Genomic DNA, 17,386 nt, shown 5'->3' with positions numbered 1-17,386 from the left:
TCGTTGGGCAGAAAATTGTCTTATTTTATCACGAACCACCAACTTACCAATCAACAGGCAGATTAGAATTTGCATATAAAAATGTGTCTCAACTCTAGGAATAATATTTTAAGTAGCCAGCAAATAGAGGTAAGACTCGACTTTCACAAAAGATATAGAATGGTTCATCCTTGATATGATTTTTCTGAATCTTATATATTAATAAAATTTCTGAGTTAGAGAACTTGAAACGTCTAGATATGCTTAAGTTAGATATTTTTTAAGACTCCTGACTAGTGATAATATTTTAGGATTTGACACGTAAAAAAAATTCCTGCCGCGTGGTAAATAAGCTTCCGAGTCGATGTGGAGCATTTTCTCTCATAGGACATGTATATGACAAAGCGAGTAAAAAATTAGTAAAAATGGAAAAAATTTTTTGCACCTTGGCAAATAAATTCCTTAATGACCGCACAAATGTTACGTAATGTTAGCAGACATATCACCCCTTTCGGTCGTTTGGGAGGAAGAAGGGGGGGGACATGTCTCCCAGCAGTATGTAATATTTGTGCGATTGTCGGGGAACTTGTTTGATTAGGATCAGAAATTTTTCTCAATTTTTACTAATTTTATTTCCCCCTTCTCCTCTATCTCGAAATTTTCTGGTCTGCCATATATACGTCCTATGAGAGAAAATGCTCCACATCTACTCAGGAGCTTATTTACCATGCTGCAGAAAGTTGGGGTCATGGATTTTTTTACTTGCCATATCCTAGAACATAAGACAAACCATTTGTCACATACGAAATGAACTTCACTGTTGTTATCTAGTATGGCCACAAGGTGATCATTCTATTACAAAGTGATGTGGACTGAGAAGTATCCTATCTCACTAGGTCATCCACGACGGTATATGACTTGTATACAAACTACAACTATCTAAGAAAGCTCATTAGATTCTAAACCTTTAACGCGCTTTATACGGTGTAGTCTAAGCATCACATCAAATGACTCCTGGGTTCATCACACGAAATTTTATACACGACAATTATACTTTTAGGAACGCACCGAGATGATATATTATTCCCCAAGAGATTCTAAAATTCTAGATTAATTTTTACTCGGTTTTTTTATTTTCTACTAATATTATTTGTGTTTTTTCCGACTTTTTCTCGAAAAAAAATAAGTGAAGCTTAATTAGTAGCTTAATGTTAGTGTCTTGTTAATCCTCTCGATGGGTGAAGGAGTGCACGAGTTATTAAAATGAAATGATTGTCTTTTGAGACAATCATACAGTTCTTTATCTAATAATTAAATATTGCATCTTCTTGCAAAAACGTTTGTTAAATATACCTGAATGATCGGAAACTTTTCAAGTTCGCAAGTTCAGAAATTTTATTTTTAATATCCTACTGGCAGATATATACTACAAATATTGGTTTGACTGTTGCATATAATAAAACACACTTTAGGTGATCTTATGGATGAGGAAAATGTTCTGGAATTTCTTACAAGTTTGGAAGCCATGGATTTACCTGATCGTATTGAAGAAGTAAATCAAAGAATCCTTGAGAAAATTGTCGAAGATACGGAATATGTAGCTGTTCTATTTTGTAAGTATTTCAAAATTAAAATAAAACAAGAATATTTTTCGTCAAATAATTAATTTTTTTTCGTAAATAACCACAATATATACAAATTATAATTGTGATAAAACATTAATAATGAAACAGACTACATTTTAAATATTGGTAGGTCCTGACTCAAAATCATGTCCTCCTCTTGGGGCTAGTAAGTAAAACATACACAAATTATATATACATTTTGCTCGATGCTGGAATATTTTCAATTCAAAACTGCTACAAAATAAGAAACAATCTGCTTTTCAATTTCGTTTGATCTAGATTCACAGAAAATTTATATTGCACAAAATTTTTGTTTAATTTTTCCTTTTGGGCACATACACTTTTTGTCTTTTTCAGCACGATTACAAACTTAAAGCACATAATATGTAGTCAAAACATTGTAGAATAGATTTTAGTGATATGAAAATTAAATGTGTCTTTATACATCGACTAACGTTTTTGTCTTATTAATTTTCCAAGCATGTTTTCTAAAAGTGAACTAACAAATAATTATTTATATTTTTACACATACAAAGTATCCAAAAAAATTTATATTTTAGTTTTGCATTCTTTACAATACCACAAAATATATTTGGATATAATATCAAAAAGAACTTCCCCACATGAACGTAACTTAATGACCACGGAAAGGCTGGATTTTATTATTCCTTATTTTATATTCAACTTAAAATAAATGAAATTTTGTAATGAACAGAAAAGATTTAAAGACTTTAATTAGTGGTATTCGATAAATTCATAACTTTAAGCAATTCGATTTGGAAAATTGGTGTAAAATACAAATGTACACAATATTTTAAGTTAGGATTTACCGTTAAATTAAACATCAGTGTTTTAATTCAATCAAAATGACACAGTTGTCGAATTTATTTAATCAATTCCGCCGATTTTTCATCTACTATAATACTCCTACTTGCAATTTCATCAAAAGTGCGTTTACAATGTACACAACCAATAAATTATTTCGACAAATCGAATATACCTATTGTTAAAAATCGGCTTTTGCCTTTAAATCAGTTTGATTTGGCGAAACGAAATATAAACATCGTCGTTCTCGAGGAATGAATGTATTTGAATACCACTACATTTGTGTTTTTTCCAATTTTTCCCATTCCTTTTGGACTTGGGAGTTTGTGCTATATGAATAATAATCTAAGCTAAACCCTGAAATCAATATTTGGCATCCCATCATTTGTGTCTACAACCCGTTCATTATTAAACTAAGAATATTTTTTCGATTTTATAAAAATGGCTATTATATCCCATTAATTAAAAAATGAATACTTTAGATATTTCAAAATACAGCAGCAATCAAAAACAGAATCATCCTAATTTCTGGCAACATTTAATTTAATTTTTGTTATTTAGTGTTACGTAAAACAAAAGATGATTAATCATTTTCAATTAAGCAATACAATGCGTATATGATGAAAATAACGAGAAAATTTAATTGAAAATAGATTGAACAGACATATTAATTATTGTCAGGAAGCTGTGTCAAATACTAATCACTAATATAATAATAACAAAATGCACATATAATCGCTATTTGAATTAAATAAATACAAATAATTGAATAACTTTTTAGCTATCCTATTCTTAGCATGTGCTATTTTTGTAATTATAGAAACACATATAGTATTCAAATCCAATTGTACAGTATGGCTACCAAAAATTATACTTAAAATATAAAAATAATACCTATATCCAATGAAATTTTTAAAGATTCAAAATTATAACTTAAAGCATCTGTAACAAATAGAACCGCATGGACGAATGTGTGCAACAGTTTTTAGTACTTTATGTAGCGAATTCTTAACATCTAAAAATTGCAGATGTTTAAAAACATTTTAGAAAAAAGATTTTAATGATTCAATAAATTTAAAATTAACTGCGGTCTGAAAGAGTTGCCGATTCAAGTGTGTGAGTTTTCTCATAGTCGCCGTTTTTTTCCTTCCAGGTAAAGATACATAGATAGCTCAAACGTTCAACATGTTTTTCACAGCCAGTGCTTCGTAATGATCTTTACCTTAATCCTCGGCACTTTTTTAATAAAGCTTAAATTTATATTCACCAACTAAACTCATTCAGATAAGATTGACAATTCTAAATTGTCTTAGCGGGTATTTACACCGAACTTAGTGATTTTATTTTGACTTAATCAAAGAGAACAGTTTTTTTGTTCTTACGTTACCGTCAAAATAAGTTTTGCCTGGAACAATTATCTCGCTTTTCGGCTTAAACAAAAAATTATACTTATTCGACTTGGAATGTGTTGTCAACTGAGAGCTTATTCTCATAATTAGGAGGGCGTAGAACTAAGTCAGCATTTAATGGCAAATTGACACTTGATTCTGGCTGAAGAAAACTTCATTAAAACCAAACACTTCTATCCATAGACATTAACTGACACTAGGTGCAGAATCACTTTAAGCCACTTTGAAAGTGTCTTCGGTATCACCTTCTTACATTTACCTTTTACATTTTAATTTTTACTGTATATAATTTAAAAACAATAGCACATTTTATCTTCTTAATGGCTTTAAAAATAACATTTTTTGGTGAACCAATCTGTACATGTCTGAAAAAAAACGATTTGATTACTATGTGCGATATCTCTATAAATAACTACAAAATCAATAACATCCTTTTTTTAAATTATCATCTAGATAAACCTGAATGTAAAAAATGTTCAAAAGTATTACAAGAATTAGAAAATATTGACGATGAAGCTGATCAACTAGATATTGGTTTTGTTAAAATCCACGATGAAGAATTAGCAGCAGAATATAATTTGGGTGAACTTCCAGCATTAGTTTACTATCGACATCAAATACCAATCATCTATGAAAGTATGTTAATTTATCTATATAACAGTAGTCTTATATTTGAAATAAAGATAAAACCTAGGTATCAAGCTATTCACGAGCTATATTTATGCTCATTACTTCTATATGGAAATAAATATATAAACAGTAAATCAATATTGCGATTCATGTCCTTCATCTGATCTTATCGCATCGATATTGGCATAGAAGCGTATCACTAGGAAAACTAAGGAGCTGATTATCTTCAAACGTATGGTCAGACTCTTTCCAAAAATTTTCAACAACCATTTTGCTAGAATCAACCTCTAAAACAAACTCGCATTGAAATTGGTTAGCCTTTTTGAAAGTATAACAAACAGACAGGAGCTTCAAAGTTTAAAACCATTCTTTTTGACCATAGATTCGTTTAATGTATTATTCTGAAAAAATGAGCCTCCAGGCTTTTTCCGTTGTTTCACAGAGAAATAATGTTTTTTACATAACTTTTTAATTTTCAGATGAGCTAACTCGCGAAGAAGATGTTTTAGAATGGTTAGTACAAAATAAATCAACTGGCGATGAAGAAGACGTCATTGAAGATGTTACTGCGAAAACTTTAAACACTTTAATTGGCAATATTGATAATTTGGTAGTACTTTTCTGTAAGTAAAACCAACGACACAATTTTTAAATTAGCTCACTTCATTGTTCCATTTATGTTTAGACGATAATGATGATGAAGAGAGCGAAAAAATCCTTGGAGAACTCGAAAAAATTGACGACGATTGTGATAAACATGGTATACAATTTGTAAAAATTGATGATGAAGCTGCAGCAAAGGAATTTGGAATTGATCATTTACCAGCCATTGTATATTTTGAGAAAGAAGTACCAAATTTATACGATGGAGATATTGAGAATGAAGATGAAATACTTCAGTGGTTATTGGAACAATTGGAAAAGGATGAAATTGAAGACGTCACTGATGAAATGTTAGATCGATTAATTAAAGAAGGAAAAACGTTAGCTGTACTTTTCTGTAAGTGCTTTTTTCTTTAACAGCGGATTAGCCTTATGGCAAAACTAGAGCAAGTGCTACAGTCCCCGTGGACTCAGCGTAAAACAAAGTTTTTTGTGAGTGCGCCGAAAAAAGGATAGTAACGAAGGTTAGTTAATAAATAGTGGTGAAATACTGGCTAAAAAAGTTTTTGATGCAGACATTTTTTTCTCAAAGGCGACCATAAACGACAAAAGAGCGACGGAATATTCACAGCTACTAATAAAAATAAAGGTCTTTTATTAATATAATTTCAAGGGCCACTCGATAGAATTTGCTACGGCCCCGCGCTTGTTTAATACGGAAACTATTAACAGATGTTTCAATTTAAAATAATTTTCTGTTATTAATTATTTATTTAGATGACAATAATGATCGTAAATCACAACGTGTACTTAACGAGCTCGAAAATATCGACGACGAATGCGATAAGCTTGGCATCATTTTTGTTAAAATTGATAATGTTGATGAAGCTAAAGAATATGGTATTGAAAAATTACCGGCTTTGATATACTTTGAAAAAGGTATTCCAACGAAATATGAAGGCAACCTAGAAGATGAAGATAAAGTTTTAAAATGGTTTGAACATCAACAAAAAAGTGACGAAATCGAGGATGTCACAGATGAAATGCTAGATTTGATTATTGAAAAAATGCACTATGTTGCCGTTTTATTTTGTAAGTATTTGCCGTTTTGTAAACATGTATAACCCCTTGAACAGTCGAAATTAATTATGGGTTCCCAAAGGGATATATCTTGAATAGTGAATTTTACAGTAACCAGAAATACTCATTCTAATTTGAATACTTATAGTAATTAACAATACCGACAATCACACTAAGATCTACGCACTATCGCTTTATAAGACATTTTGTACCGGACACTTAAAATTACAATTATTGAGAATTTTCTTACAGACTTCCTCGGAGATGTGCACACATAATGAAATTTTTCTTATTATGGCATTTTTTTTTAACTTCCAGATGATAAAGATCAAAAGAAAAGTCAGAAAGTCTTAGCAGAATTGGAAAATATTGATGACGAATGTGACCAAAATGATATTGCCTTCGTAAAGATAGACGATGATGCTGAAGCGAAAGAATATGGTATTGATAATTTACCGACACTGGTATTTTTTGAAAGAGGTATTCCACATATGTATGAAGGGGATTTGTTAAAAGAAGATGAATTACTTGGATGGTTAGTGCACCAAAAACGTCATACAGAAATACCAGATATCACTGATGAAATGATGGAACGTTTAATTGAAACTACCGACTATTTAGCTGTCTTATTTTGTAAGTAAATTAATTGAAGCAAACCATGAAAAAATTATAAATACGATTCTATAAATGAATTTAAGTTTATTGTGATTTCTTTGATCAGCTCAAAAACATAACTTTGATCAGTATCACACAAAAATTAAATTTTTAGTGAAGCACAACCTCATTTCTAGATTGTGCGTTCGATTATTTAGGTGCTTCATTTTGCTCACTCCGAACTGCAATACCTCCTTGAAAGGAAATTATAGAAATATTTAGATCTTAAGGACTGCAACACATCTTTGGTAGAAAATTACAGAAATATTCACATTTAGGAGGAGTAATAAAATAAACACTGTTATGTAAATTGATATTAGCACGATGCACACACATGCACTTGAGTTCGATTTTTCCCTAGTAATATACAGGTTTCTGCAGATGAATAAGTAAGAAAGGTACCTTCTGCGCTAAAACCCAATTAAGCTTATAATTCTTGGGCATGTACAAGGAGTTTCAAGCTACGTGGCATTATCACGGATAGTATTTTAATGTATTATCTCATTGCTTTAGATGATAAAGAAGACAAGCAAGATATTCGTATTTTAAATGAATTAGAAAATATCGATGATGAATTGGAAAAAGAGGGTATTATAATTGTACGAATTGACAACGATGCTGAAGCCAAAGAATTTGGCATTGACCATTTACCCACCTTGGTGTATTTTGAGAATAAAATTCCAGCATTGTATGAAGGTGATTTAATGAATGAGGAAGAAGTCTTAAAATGGTTGCTAGAACAAAAAAATAGTGCAACTATTGAAGAAGTTACTGATGAAATTCTCCAAGATTTGATTGATGAACATGAATATGTCGTAGTCTACTTCAGTACGTTTTTTGATTAAATCGACGAATTAGTTTATTATAATTGCCAACTTTTTGAATTGTATTTTTAGGCGGCAAATGTGAAGAAGATGAACCATGCGATGATATCTTGGAAGAATTAGAAAATATTGACGATGAATTAGACGAAACTGGTATTATATTCGTAACAACTGAAGATACAAATGTTGCCAAAAAACGTGGAATTAAGAAATTCCCAAGTCTTGTATTCTTCCGAAACAAAGATCCACTTATATACGAGGGAGATATCGGAGATGAAGATGAGGTATTAGCATGGCTTACTGATGAAGATACTCTTGAAATTCCTGGAAAAATTGAAGAAGTTAACTCCAAAATGTTAGAAAAAATTCTTAATGAAAACGACCTTGTGGTCGTATTTTTCTGTAAGTTTAAGTAAATTGTTGATATAAGTATATGTGATCAACAATTTTATTCCATTTTAATTAATACATTGTTTTATTTTCGATCAGATAAGGAAGGTGACAAAAAATCAATGAAAATTTTACAAGAATTAGAAAATATTGATGAAGAATGTGAAGAAAAAGAAATAGATTTTGTAAAAACATCTGACGCTGACATTGAAAAGGAATATGATTTACCATATTTGCCTGCGTTGGCATTTTATCGTCATAAATTCCGTGAAATTTACAGTGGCGATTTAATGCATGAAGAGGAAATTCTAGAATGGGTTCTAGAAAGCTCTGAAAAACAACCTGATGTCATTGAAAATGTTGATCGTAAAACACTTCAAGTTCTTATTAACGATGTTGAACATTTAGCTGTTTTCTTTTGTAAGTACAGAATAGATTAAGTTTCTCAATTTTATTACGATCTTTGTTATTTTATTTAATTAATTACATCTCGTATGATCGATTAACTGAAGAAAGATAAGTATCAATTTACAAGTTAACTTTTTGCCTCCTCTTATTGTTCCTCACGACCTTCTCAATGTTCTATTCCTAATGTTTACTTGTATCCAATCTTTGACGAGATTGTTTCTTAATAATCTTTATTTATTGAAACATAAATTTGCCTTCTTAACGCGAAACAGAAACTCATTTTTTGTATCAAACCTACAATTTCCCGATTTTGTTGAAGCCAAAAGTTAATACAAAATTTCAGTTTTTTCGATATTGACACACGAATAAGTTAGCGCACCAGGTAAATTAAAATCTCGGTAGATATAAATAATATTTTCTATTACAATAGAATTCATTAATTAAAGAAGAGGTCTGAAAAAATGTATCTCTTGGCTCTTCTAAGATTATCTTTTTTCGTCTTTTTAACGTGAACTTGACTAAGTTAGTTGTTGATTACAATTTAAATTTATTGTGTTTCGCTACCTAATGTTGGCTGATAGGCCTTGGAGATTTCCATTGTCTTAATTCTAAGAACACGAATGCTAATATAAGTAAAGTCCTACAGTTTACGGTTTTCTTATTTACACTTTTCCCGAAATTTTTATTAATTATGTATTGTGATTAACAGATAATGATAAATGCGAAGAATGTCCAAAGATTCTTGAAGAACTAGAAACAATCGATGATGACACCGATAAACATGGTATACAATTTGTCAAGTCTAAAGATGCTAAATTAGCAGCCGAAATTGGTATATTCAGTTTTCCAGCATTGGTTTATTATGAAACGGGTGTTCCAATTATGTATGATGGTAAAGTTTTACACTAAAATAACCTAAAATTTTTACTTTTTATCCACAAGTTTTTCTTTCGAATTTATTTCACTACTTTTTCTTAATTTATAATGTTATTATATTTCTTCCCCTTTTTATAGGAAATCTTAAACACGAAGAAAAGGTTTTGGCATGGTTAATTGAACAAAAAAGTAAGCCATTCAATAATAGTTAATTTATTTAAACATGTTTATTAAAATGACCAAGCACAGTTAACACATATTTTTTATTTAGTTTATAAGTTAGTAGAGTTGTGGATGCAATAAATAAAAAACAAACATTACCTTTGCTTTGTATACTTGCCACTAATGCTTTGCTATAATCTCGTAGTTAGGTACACTGAGAGACTATGTGCGCATTCAATTGGGATTCATACTGATGGTATCACCCACTTTCATATCTTATTTGTAAATTATCCCATAATTCATATAAAATAAAGGAGGGAGAGTAAATGTGTAAACTGTACTGTTTTAATCTTATAGCAAACACATAGCCTTTTTAAGTTACTTTGATTAAGAAACTTGCTTGCCTGTTAAAACGCTAAATGTCACGGTTGAGAAACGAGTAATGATGAGTAAAATGATGAGATAAAATTTCATGACCGTTATTTTAACTTCGAAGTTGATTCAAGTTTATTCGTCATAACTAGTATCTTCACCCTACAGACTGAGTTAGCAAACGAATATGTTATCGCCAATGATGTATAAAGGATTTCGTCCAGAGGAGGGGGAGGTTTATCACCTTCCTTTTTTTGAGATTTTTAACCATTTCTTTTAAAGTTAAATTATATAAAATGGCATATTAAAAATCCGTACGACGGAGTTTGACACCGAACTCCCTCCCCTGTGGATTTGCCACTGTTACTCACAATCACCGTGAATTATTTTAAGTGGTTTAATAGATAAATAAGAATTGGATAAGCAAATAAATCTCAATGAGACGTTCTGAAAAAGGTTTGAAATAGAACCACAGTGTAAAGATAAAAGCAGGTAATCAAAAACTTCGGAGATTTTTCTGCAAGCTTTTCCCAATAAATAAATATTAGAAATTCGGCTAATGTGTTTGTCTAAGATTAACCACCATTAATATTCCTCCCCATTTGAGACAACTGTTATAATTTCCACAAATGTATACTGTTATGAAGTATAGATTTCATAGTCTAGAATTCAATGCATGAGAATTCACCACTTATTTCGTATAAATAAAACAATTTGCCAATTCCATTTAAAACAAATTTCTTGAACCAACTTGTTCTAAAACAAATTGGGATTTTTAACTACCTTCCAACAATGGGATTCAGATTATCTGATAAATATTAATAAATATTTGCACGGGGATTATTAAAAACATAAATTATAATCGAACAAAATGTTTAAGGCGTTGTTGGGCTCGGTACTCTCGAATCCAGTATTCGAATCCTGGTTAATGTGTACCTCTTACGAAAAAAGTATCAGCTAACGAAATAAAGAATTTCTGATAGTCAAACTTTAAAAAGTAAAGTAGATAAGTAGTAAAACTTTACTTTGTAAAGTCTAAATAAATAGGAGAAAAAACCATTTCAAAGTTTTTTATATATACTACTTGAATTGTTTTTTATTTCTTTATTGAAGTGTTAAATAAATAAATTGTAAAGTTTACGGAAGAATGTTAATGTTTCCATATATTGAGTTGAAATTATAATCTGGACGGAAATATGCCACTTAAATAAATAAATCATGTTTCAGTTCGAATATGCATTCCCAAATTTACGGACTGAAACTTACTATTTGAATAAATAAGAATCAAATAAAGTGGGATAGGAAACTTTGGAAATTTATTTTTTCTACTTTATTTAAAGAAATTGATAGATTCTTTAAATTGCTGGGCAAGCAAGTCTAACAAATTGGCTTATTTGATTATTATGTGTATCAGGAGTTAGTTATAAATGGAATTGGCTTAAATTATATGTTAAAAATGGTATAAGCTAATTCGCAGCGCAATGCATGAGTGTACTAATTCCTACAGGCAATGATGACGACGACGATGACGATGATGATGATGATGACGACGACGACGATGATGATGATGATGATGACGATGATGACGATGATGATGACGATGACGATGATGATGATGATGATGATGAGGATGATGATGATGATGATGATGATGATGATGATGACGATGATGATGATGATGATGATGATGATGATGATGATGATGATGATGATGATGACGATGATGATGATGATAACTTAGTAAAAAGCAGAGTTGCAGGTAAAATGGCAACGAGCTGGAAATCATCTCGGAAAAAATTCGACTAAAAAATTAGAGATTCTAAAAAAAAAACTTGCATGATGGGATAGTTATTGTCTGCAGGAAGTTAAACTCTGGTGTCAGATTTTTCATTAATTTACACCGAGTATTACTTTACTTGGGTATATACAGATAATATTATTAATTAATAATACCTAATTCAATTTTCTCTGAAATGATTTTTGCACGTTGTCTCAGCAAATTCAATTTAAATTAATAATGCATTTTGGTGAATGATGGGTTTATAGACCAAATAATTTCTTAATATAAAACATAAAATAATTCATATTTCTGACATTGTGTTTACTTACTGCAGGCGATGGCTGTTTCTACATCGGATTGGGTGGAAAAAATGTTCTTCCTAAACCAACATATGAACCTTACCAATGCTGTCCTAGTAAACCAAGCAGAAGTACAAAAGTAGCAAAAGCTACAGCTTCAACATCAAAATCGTCGTCGTCAAAATTATCACCGCCAGTGACAAAAGGTTCAAAAGCGTTAAATAGCAAAGCAGCCGCAGCGTTACCAAATAAAAAAGATGTTGAAACTACCAAACCTAAAAAAGGTGGAAAAGGCAAAGGTTTCTTCGGGGGTAAATATCTTTGGTGGTGGTAGACCTCATTCAATCTCTCTATCTCAATCAAAATTATCAAGATAATTTTTCATTTGAAATAATTTTTAAAATTTTTTTTATTTATTTAATTTTGTTTTAATTTAATTAAAGATGGTTTGATCAATTAAAAAAATAATTCTCACTGAATTATAAAATACTGAAGTTGTCTGGTATATGCTTTCCTCTTGCAGTTGCCGATTAAACTTCTTGAGATGACACGGTGCAAGGTTCCAAGATGATACAAAATCATATACATAACCAAAACACAATCTACACACTATTAACAAACACGAATATATACAAATTAATATCTATTTAATAATAAAATAATTAAAAAAAAAAAAATAAAAAATTAATCGATTGGATCTTGGCCAAATATTTTCTTTATTTGCATCTTAAACTTCTCTACATTAAAAATTTTAAATTTTGAAGCTTTTGGAGCCGTATAATAAATATTTTTTTTAAATACCAGCCAAATTTTTGTAATCATTTATGGTCTTTATTTATAAACTTATGTAATAATTAGGTATATTTCAAAACTCTAATGAATTTGGTTACAGATCCAATTTTATAATAAATAAAACATAACATATTAATTATTGAAAATCGATAATAATAATTCAATTATTTTCTTGTTATTATGATTTTCGAAAAAATATATCGAATGGTTTATTTTCAATTATTTATAAAATATTTTCCGTCCAAGAAACTATTTAACATATTAATAATTATAAATTCTTTTTTCACATTGTACTGAAATATTTCATAATTTGCCGTTTACAGTTTTTTCTAGTTCTGATATTTAAAACTTAATTTAAAGTTTTCTCTTATTTTGCAAACATTATTGATTTAATGGAAAATAAGGATGGGTAGTTTTCAAAATTGTTTCCAATCTTACCTACCATTTAAAGATGAAGCATTCGATATATTAACATATTAAAAAATAAATGAATAAATTCAAAAAAGTTAAAAAAATAAAGAAGAAATGGATCTCTTTTCTTGTGCAAATAAAAAAAATTATAAATTTCTTCTTCCTATTTTTTTTATAAAATAATATTTGTTTTGAAATGCATTCGCAAAACAAAATTGATGCCATAACATTTCTTGAAATTTTATTTGCTTTAAGTACACTAAAAATCATTGTTATATTTTCCATTACTCTTTTTTAAAAACGATCAAGGTATGAAAAAGAGCATAGTTAACTTAAAATTAAAAATGTTGCCACCTAGTCAATTTTCAGCCGGCAAGCTGATTTTTAGATTCTAAAAAGTTTCAAAAAATAAAACTAATTTTTTTTCTTTTACGCTAAAATATAAAATCTCCGGGTTATAATTTTTTTAAAGATGGCAATACAGATACACAAATACACTTAATACACATAATACACACTAGTCATAATCTAATCATGTTGCATGTTAGATCAAACACCAAATTTTCTTAAAAATAAATATAGGTACCTGTTAGTTTAACGTTATTTATTCGTTAGAAGGCTGCTTTCACTTACTATTTCTATATCTTCTTAATGATATACTCATGATCATATACTCACTATAGAGGCCCTTTCTTGCCACCAAAACATAGAAAAGGTAATATAAACATGGGTCAAACTCAAAGGTTTTTCTCTATCCTTAATGGTTCTCGAACAATTTGCTCTCTCTCTCTCTCTAACAGTCCTGTTAGGGATAGAGCTAAACTTTTTGCAAACTATTCGAGATAGAGGCAACCTGCAGAGTATAAAAATGTCTCATAAAAATAAAAAAACATATTTTGTATGAAACATTTTTACAAAAACTCAACGGATTCGGATTAGCTCCAAAGGATGTCATTTCGGAGCCCATGTTTAAATGAACTTTTTCTAATGTTTTGGTATCAAAAATCAATCCCTAAAGTGTAGAACACTTATTAAAAATTATCTGTAAATTGATTTTATTTATCTTGACAATTTTGAGCAAAAAAAAATTTATCTTGGCATTGGACGGTTATACGAAAATTAGAATATCTTGATATTTTACAAAAAGTTGTTTATCTTTTCTGAAGAAAATTTAGCCTTTTTCATTACTTCTACCATCCTCTACCCGAAATCAATTTTATAAAGCACTTAAAATTTGTTTCTTTAACGCTTCGTGCAAGCCTTCAATTAGTAATGTTTGAAAAATTTGTTATATGCTAAAACATAAATTCCTGATCAAATCGCACCTTAATTGGACTGTATTTTATTACATAGGTAATAGATTTTTCGACATAACAGATTAGTTCAAATAAATTTCTTATAGCAAAACGTTACTTAAAGAGAATAGATTATATAATGTGATTCCTTATTGTCAATGTTTTTAACCCTTACACGAAGTTTACAGTTAAAATTATTAAGATTGTTTTCTGAAATCTTAGTTTATGATGTTTCTTTTTGAAAGACTTGCACATAAGCGCGCAAGTAGTTTCTAGAAATGGGTAGAAAAAGTAATAAACTTTATAGAATAACAATATTTAAAACAAATTTGGTATGTACTATATTTTCTTATGAAAATGTGATGATATATCCACCTTTCTAAATACTCAAAGCATGTAGAAAAATTATTTAACAAAAAAAGTGAAAATAATAATTAAAACAGCATGGAAAAAAAGTGAAAGCAGGCTTATTGACTGACTTTAAAAAAAATTGTTAAAAATTAATTTAAATTATATACAAAATGTTAAGTTTTTAAATTCTATATGTACTTATTATTTATTTAAAACACTGTAAAAACTATTTAATAAATTCATATTGAAATTAATTTTATTGTAAATTAAATATTATGCTTTGTTGTACAATAATATTTACAATTTAAAAGTCTGATTTATAATACATATTTAATTATACAAATTATTAATTAACATCGAAAAATATGTTATCTGTGCTTGTTTCTCAAAATCATTCACGTTGAATGGCGTTTACAAAAACAAAAATATAAACTTTGATTCGTTGTTGCATTTACATAAGTTTTTTTTCGAATAAATTTTCATCCTCGACCAAAAAAATTTCATATCTTTTTCAGTATTTGAATTAACAAGAACCATATTTGAAAATATATGTGGGTAAGTTCAAAAAGCCTTTCCAATACCTTTTCTGCTATTAATTTTAATTCACAGTACTTTTAAAAATTTTTGTATGGCATTCACGTGAAATTATGCTTATAGGAAATCTTTTGGATGAACAGGAAGTTTTAGACTGGATGGTTGACCAAAAAAATGATGCTAGTATTGAAGAAATCGATCGAGATCAATTATTTAAATATATTGAAACCAAAGAATTTTTGGCTGTTGTATTTTGTAAGTATTTTTAAAGTTTTTACTAATTTTGTAACTTGTGATTTTGATATCATAAAGTTACTTAGATAAAGAAGACGATCCGGATAGTCCAAAAGTATTACGTCATGTTGAATTGATTGATGATGAAGCTTCGGAGTATGGTATTAAAATTGTACAAATGTCTGATAAACTTATGGCAAAGAAATATGGATGGAGAAATCCACCAGGCATTACATATTTTCGTAAAGGCAAATATATCAATTATGATGGTGATATTGATGACGAAGAAGAGATATTAGATTGGTTAACGGACCCAGAAAATATGGAACTAACTGATGCAATTGAAAAAGTGAATCGAAAAATGTTTGAGAAAATTCGGCAAAGTTCCGATTACTTAGCAGTATTTTTTTGTAAGTTAATTTTGCTCTTGTTAATTAATTATTCACGTTTTAAAGGTGCAGAAACTGTGCTATTAGTACTTCAATTTTAACCCGACTGAGCAACGTAAAAGAGTGGTAATGTGTTTATCAGTTTATATGTGTGTGTTCCTATATGGCACACTATAGATCAAACGCAAACGCCGATTTTGATGATTCAGACGTCAATCGATTTATCTTAACCTTGCGAGTGCTACTGAAGATATTGCAGTAATGAAGTTTTTTTACTTTTCAGTTTATATTTCACTCAGTCGAGTTTTTTGATTTTTTAAATAATTTTTTTTATTATAATACGTGTATGTGTTACACTGGCCAGGTCTCATAAGCCCATTACAAATTATAAATAAATGAGCTTTGAAGAATTCCGATAATTGACCTTTAATAAATAGTATTTAATTTTATGAATTCTTTTACATAATGTTACTTGTTTTAGTTAGCAGCGACTGTAAACAATGTCCTAGAGTTTTAGCCGAAATTGAGCATATTGACGATGAAGCAGATAGTGCAGGAATTAATTTTGTTAAAATTGACGACAAGACTATGGCAAAAGAATTTGGTGTCTTTGCATTACCAGCTGTCCTATTCTTTAAAATGGGCTCGCGAGAACCTGTAATATATGCTGGTGATTTGTACGATGAAGAACAATTATTAAATTGGCTAATGACACAAAAGGATCCATCTGGAGAAGTTATTGAAGCATTGGAAGGTGACGTGTTACGCCATTTGATAAAAACTTCTGAATCATTAGCAGTTTATTTCTGTAAGTAAAATAAATAACATCATGAGACATTAAAAGCAACATGTTTTATAGCTTTTGCTTTTATTATGCTTTTTTTCTTTTTTGACATTTAAAAGGGAATAAAACATTATGTGATGCATGCGGTGCTAAGCACATGCGTAAATTGAAGAAGAAACTTGAGCACGACGCTTTAAATACTGAAGAACAACATGCTGATCACGGCGATGAGGGTATTCATTCACCCTTGTGTTTTTTCTAATCCTTGATAGAATTTTCCTTTTGGGGCTCACTTGTAGTGTAAATAGATTGCAAAGAGTAGATGGAAACATACAATTTCAGATAAATAAAGGATAAATTTTATAATTCAAATGTTTTAATTTATCTCTAGTTGTTAAAATTAAAATTTTTATTAAATTTAATCGAAAATTTGTTCTTTGTTAAATGTTTCCATCTAACAATAGTCCGTAACATTGATTTTCCACTAACAAAGGATTTTTTAATATTAAAAACACTATATAATTTATTTCATATAACATTTTGTTTACAATTTTAGCGTCGGACGAATGTGAACAATGTGCAAGTATTCTTGAAGAACTTGAAAATATCGATGACGATTGCGACAGGCATAAAATAACATTTGTTAAAACTCAGGTATAATTTGACTAAAATTTCGTATA

General features: G+C 29.4%; 1 protein-coding gene across 4 annotated transcripts in view; it reads left to right on the top strand.

Annotated features, from left to right (window-relative positions):
• The window catches only part of LOC123305679, a 31,375-nt gene that overhangs the window by 8,656 nt on the left and 5,333 nt on the right, over positions 1-17,386 (top strand). Inside the window, exons 3-18 of one of the 4 annotated variants that reach the window (XM_044887461.1) lie at positions 1,452-1,592; positions 1,735-1,770; positions 4,292-4,474; positions 4,948-5,091; positions 5,154-5,468; positions 5,849-6,163; positions 6,470-6,784; positions 7,319-7,633; positions 7,702-8,031; positions 8,119-8,439; positions 9,137-9,319; positions 15,423-15,554; positions 15,620-15,943; positions 16,404-16,730; positions 16,826-16,939; positions 17,263-17,360. In XM_044887461.1, coding sequence (XP_044743396.1) covers positions 1,452-1,592; positions 1,735-1,770; positions 4,292-4,474; positions 4,948-5,091; positions 5,154-5,468; positions 5,849-6,163; positions 6,470-6,784; positions 7,319-7,633; positions 7,702-8,031; positions 8,119-8,439; positions 9,137-9,319; positions 15,423-15,554; positions 15,620-15,943; positions 16,404-16,730; positions 16,826-16,939; positions 17,263-17,360 — 3,593 coding nt within the window. The remainder of the gene's footprint in view (positions 1-1,451; positions 1,593-1,734; positions 1,771-4,291; positions 4,475-4,947; positions 5,092-5,153; positions 5,469-5,848; positions 6,164-6,469; positions 6,785-7,318; positions 7,634-7,701; positions 8,032-8,118; positions 8,440-9,136; positions 9,320-15,422; positions 15,555-15,619; positions 15,944-16,403; positions 16,731-16,825; positions 16,940-17,262; positions 17,361-17,386) is intronic. The other 3 variants (XM_044887464.1, XM_044887462.1, XM_044887463.1) reach the window with 3 other exon arrangements.

Source organism: Chrysoperla carnea, chromosome 1, assembly GCF_905475395.1.
Source record: "Chrysoperla carnea chromosome 1, inChrCarn1.1, whole genome shotgun sequence".
NCBI lineage: Eukaryota > Metazoa > Arthropoda > Insecta > Neuroptera > Chrysopidae > Chrysoperla > Chrysoperla carnea.
Note: the sequence above shows the minus strand (reverse complement) of the source record. Positions and strands in the feature narration are given on the sequence as shown.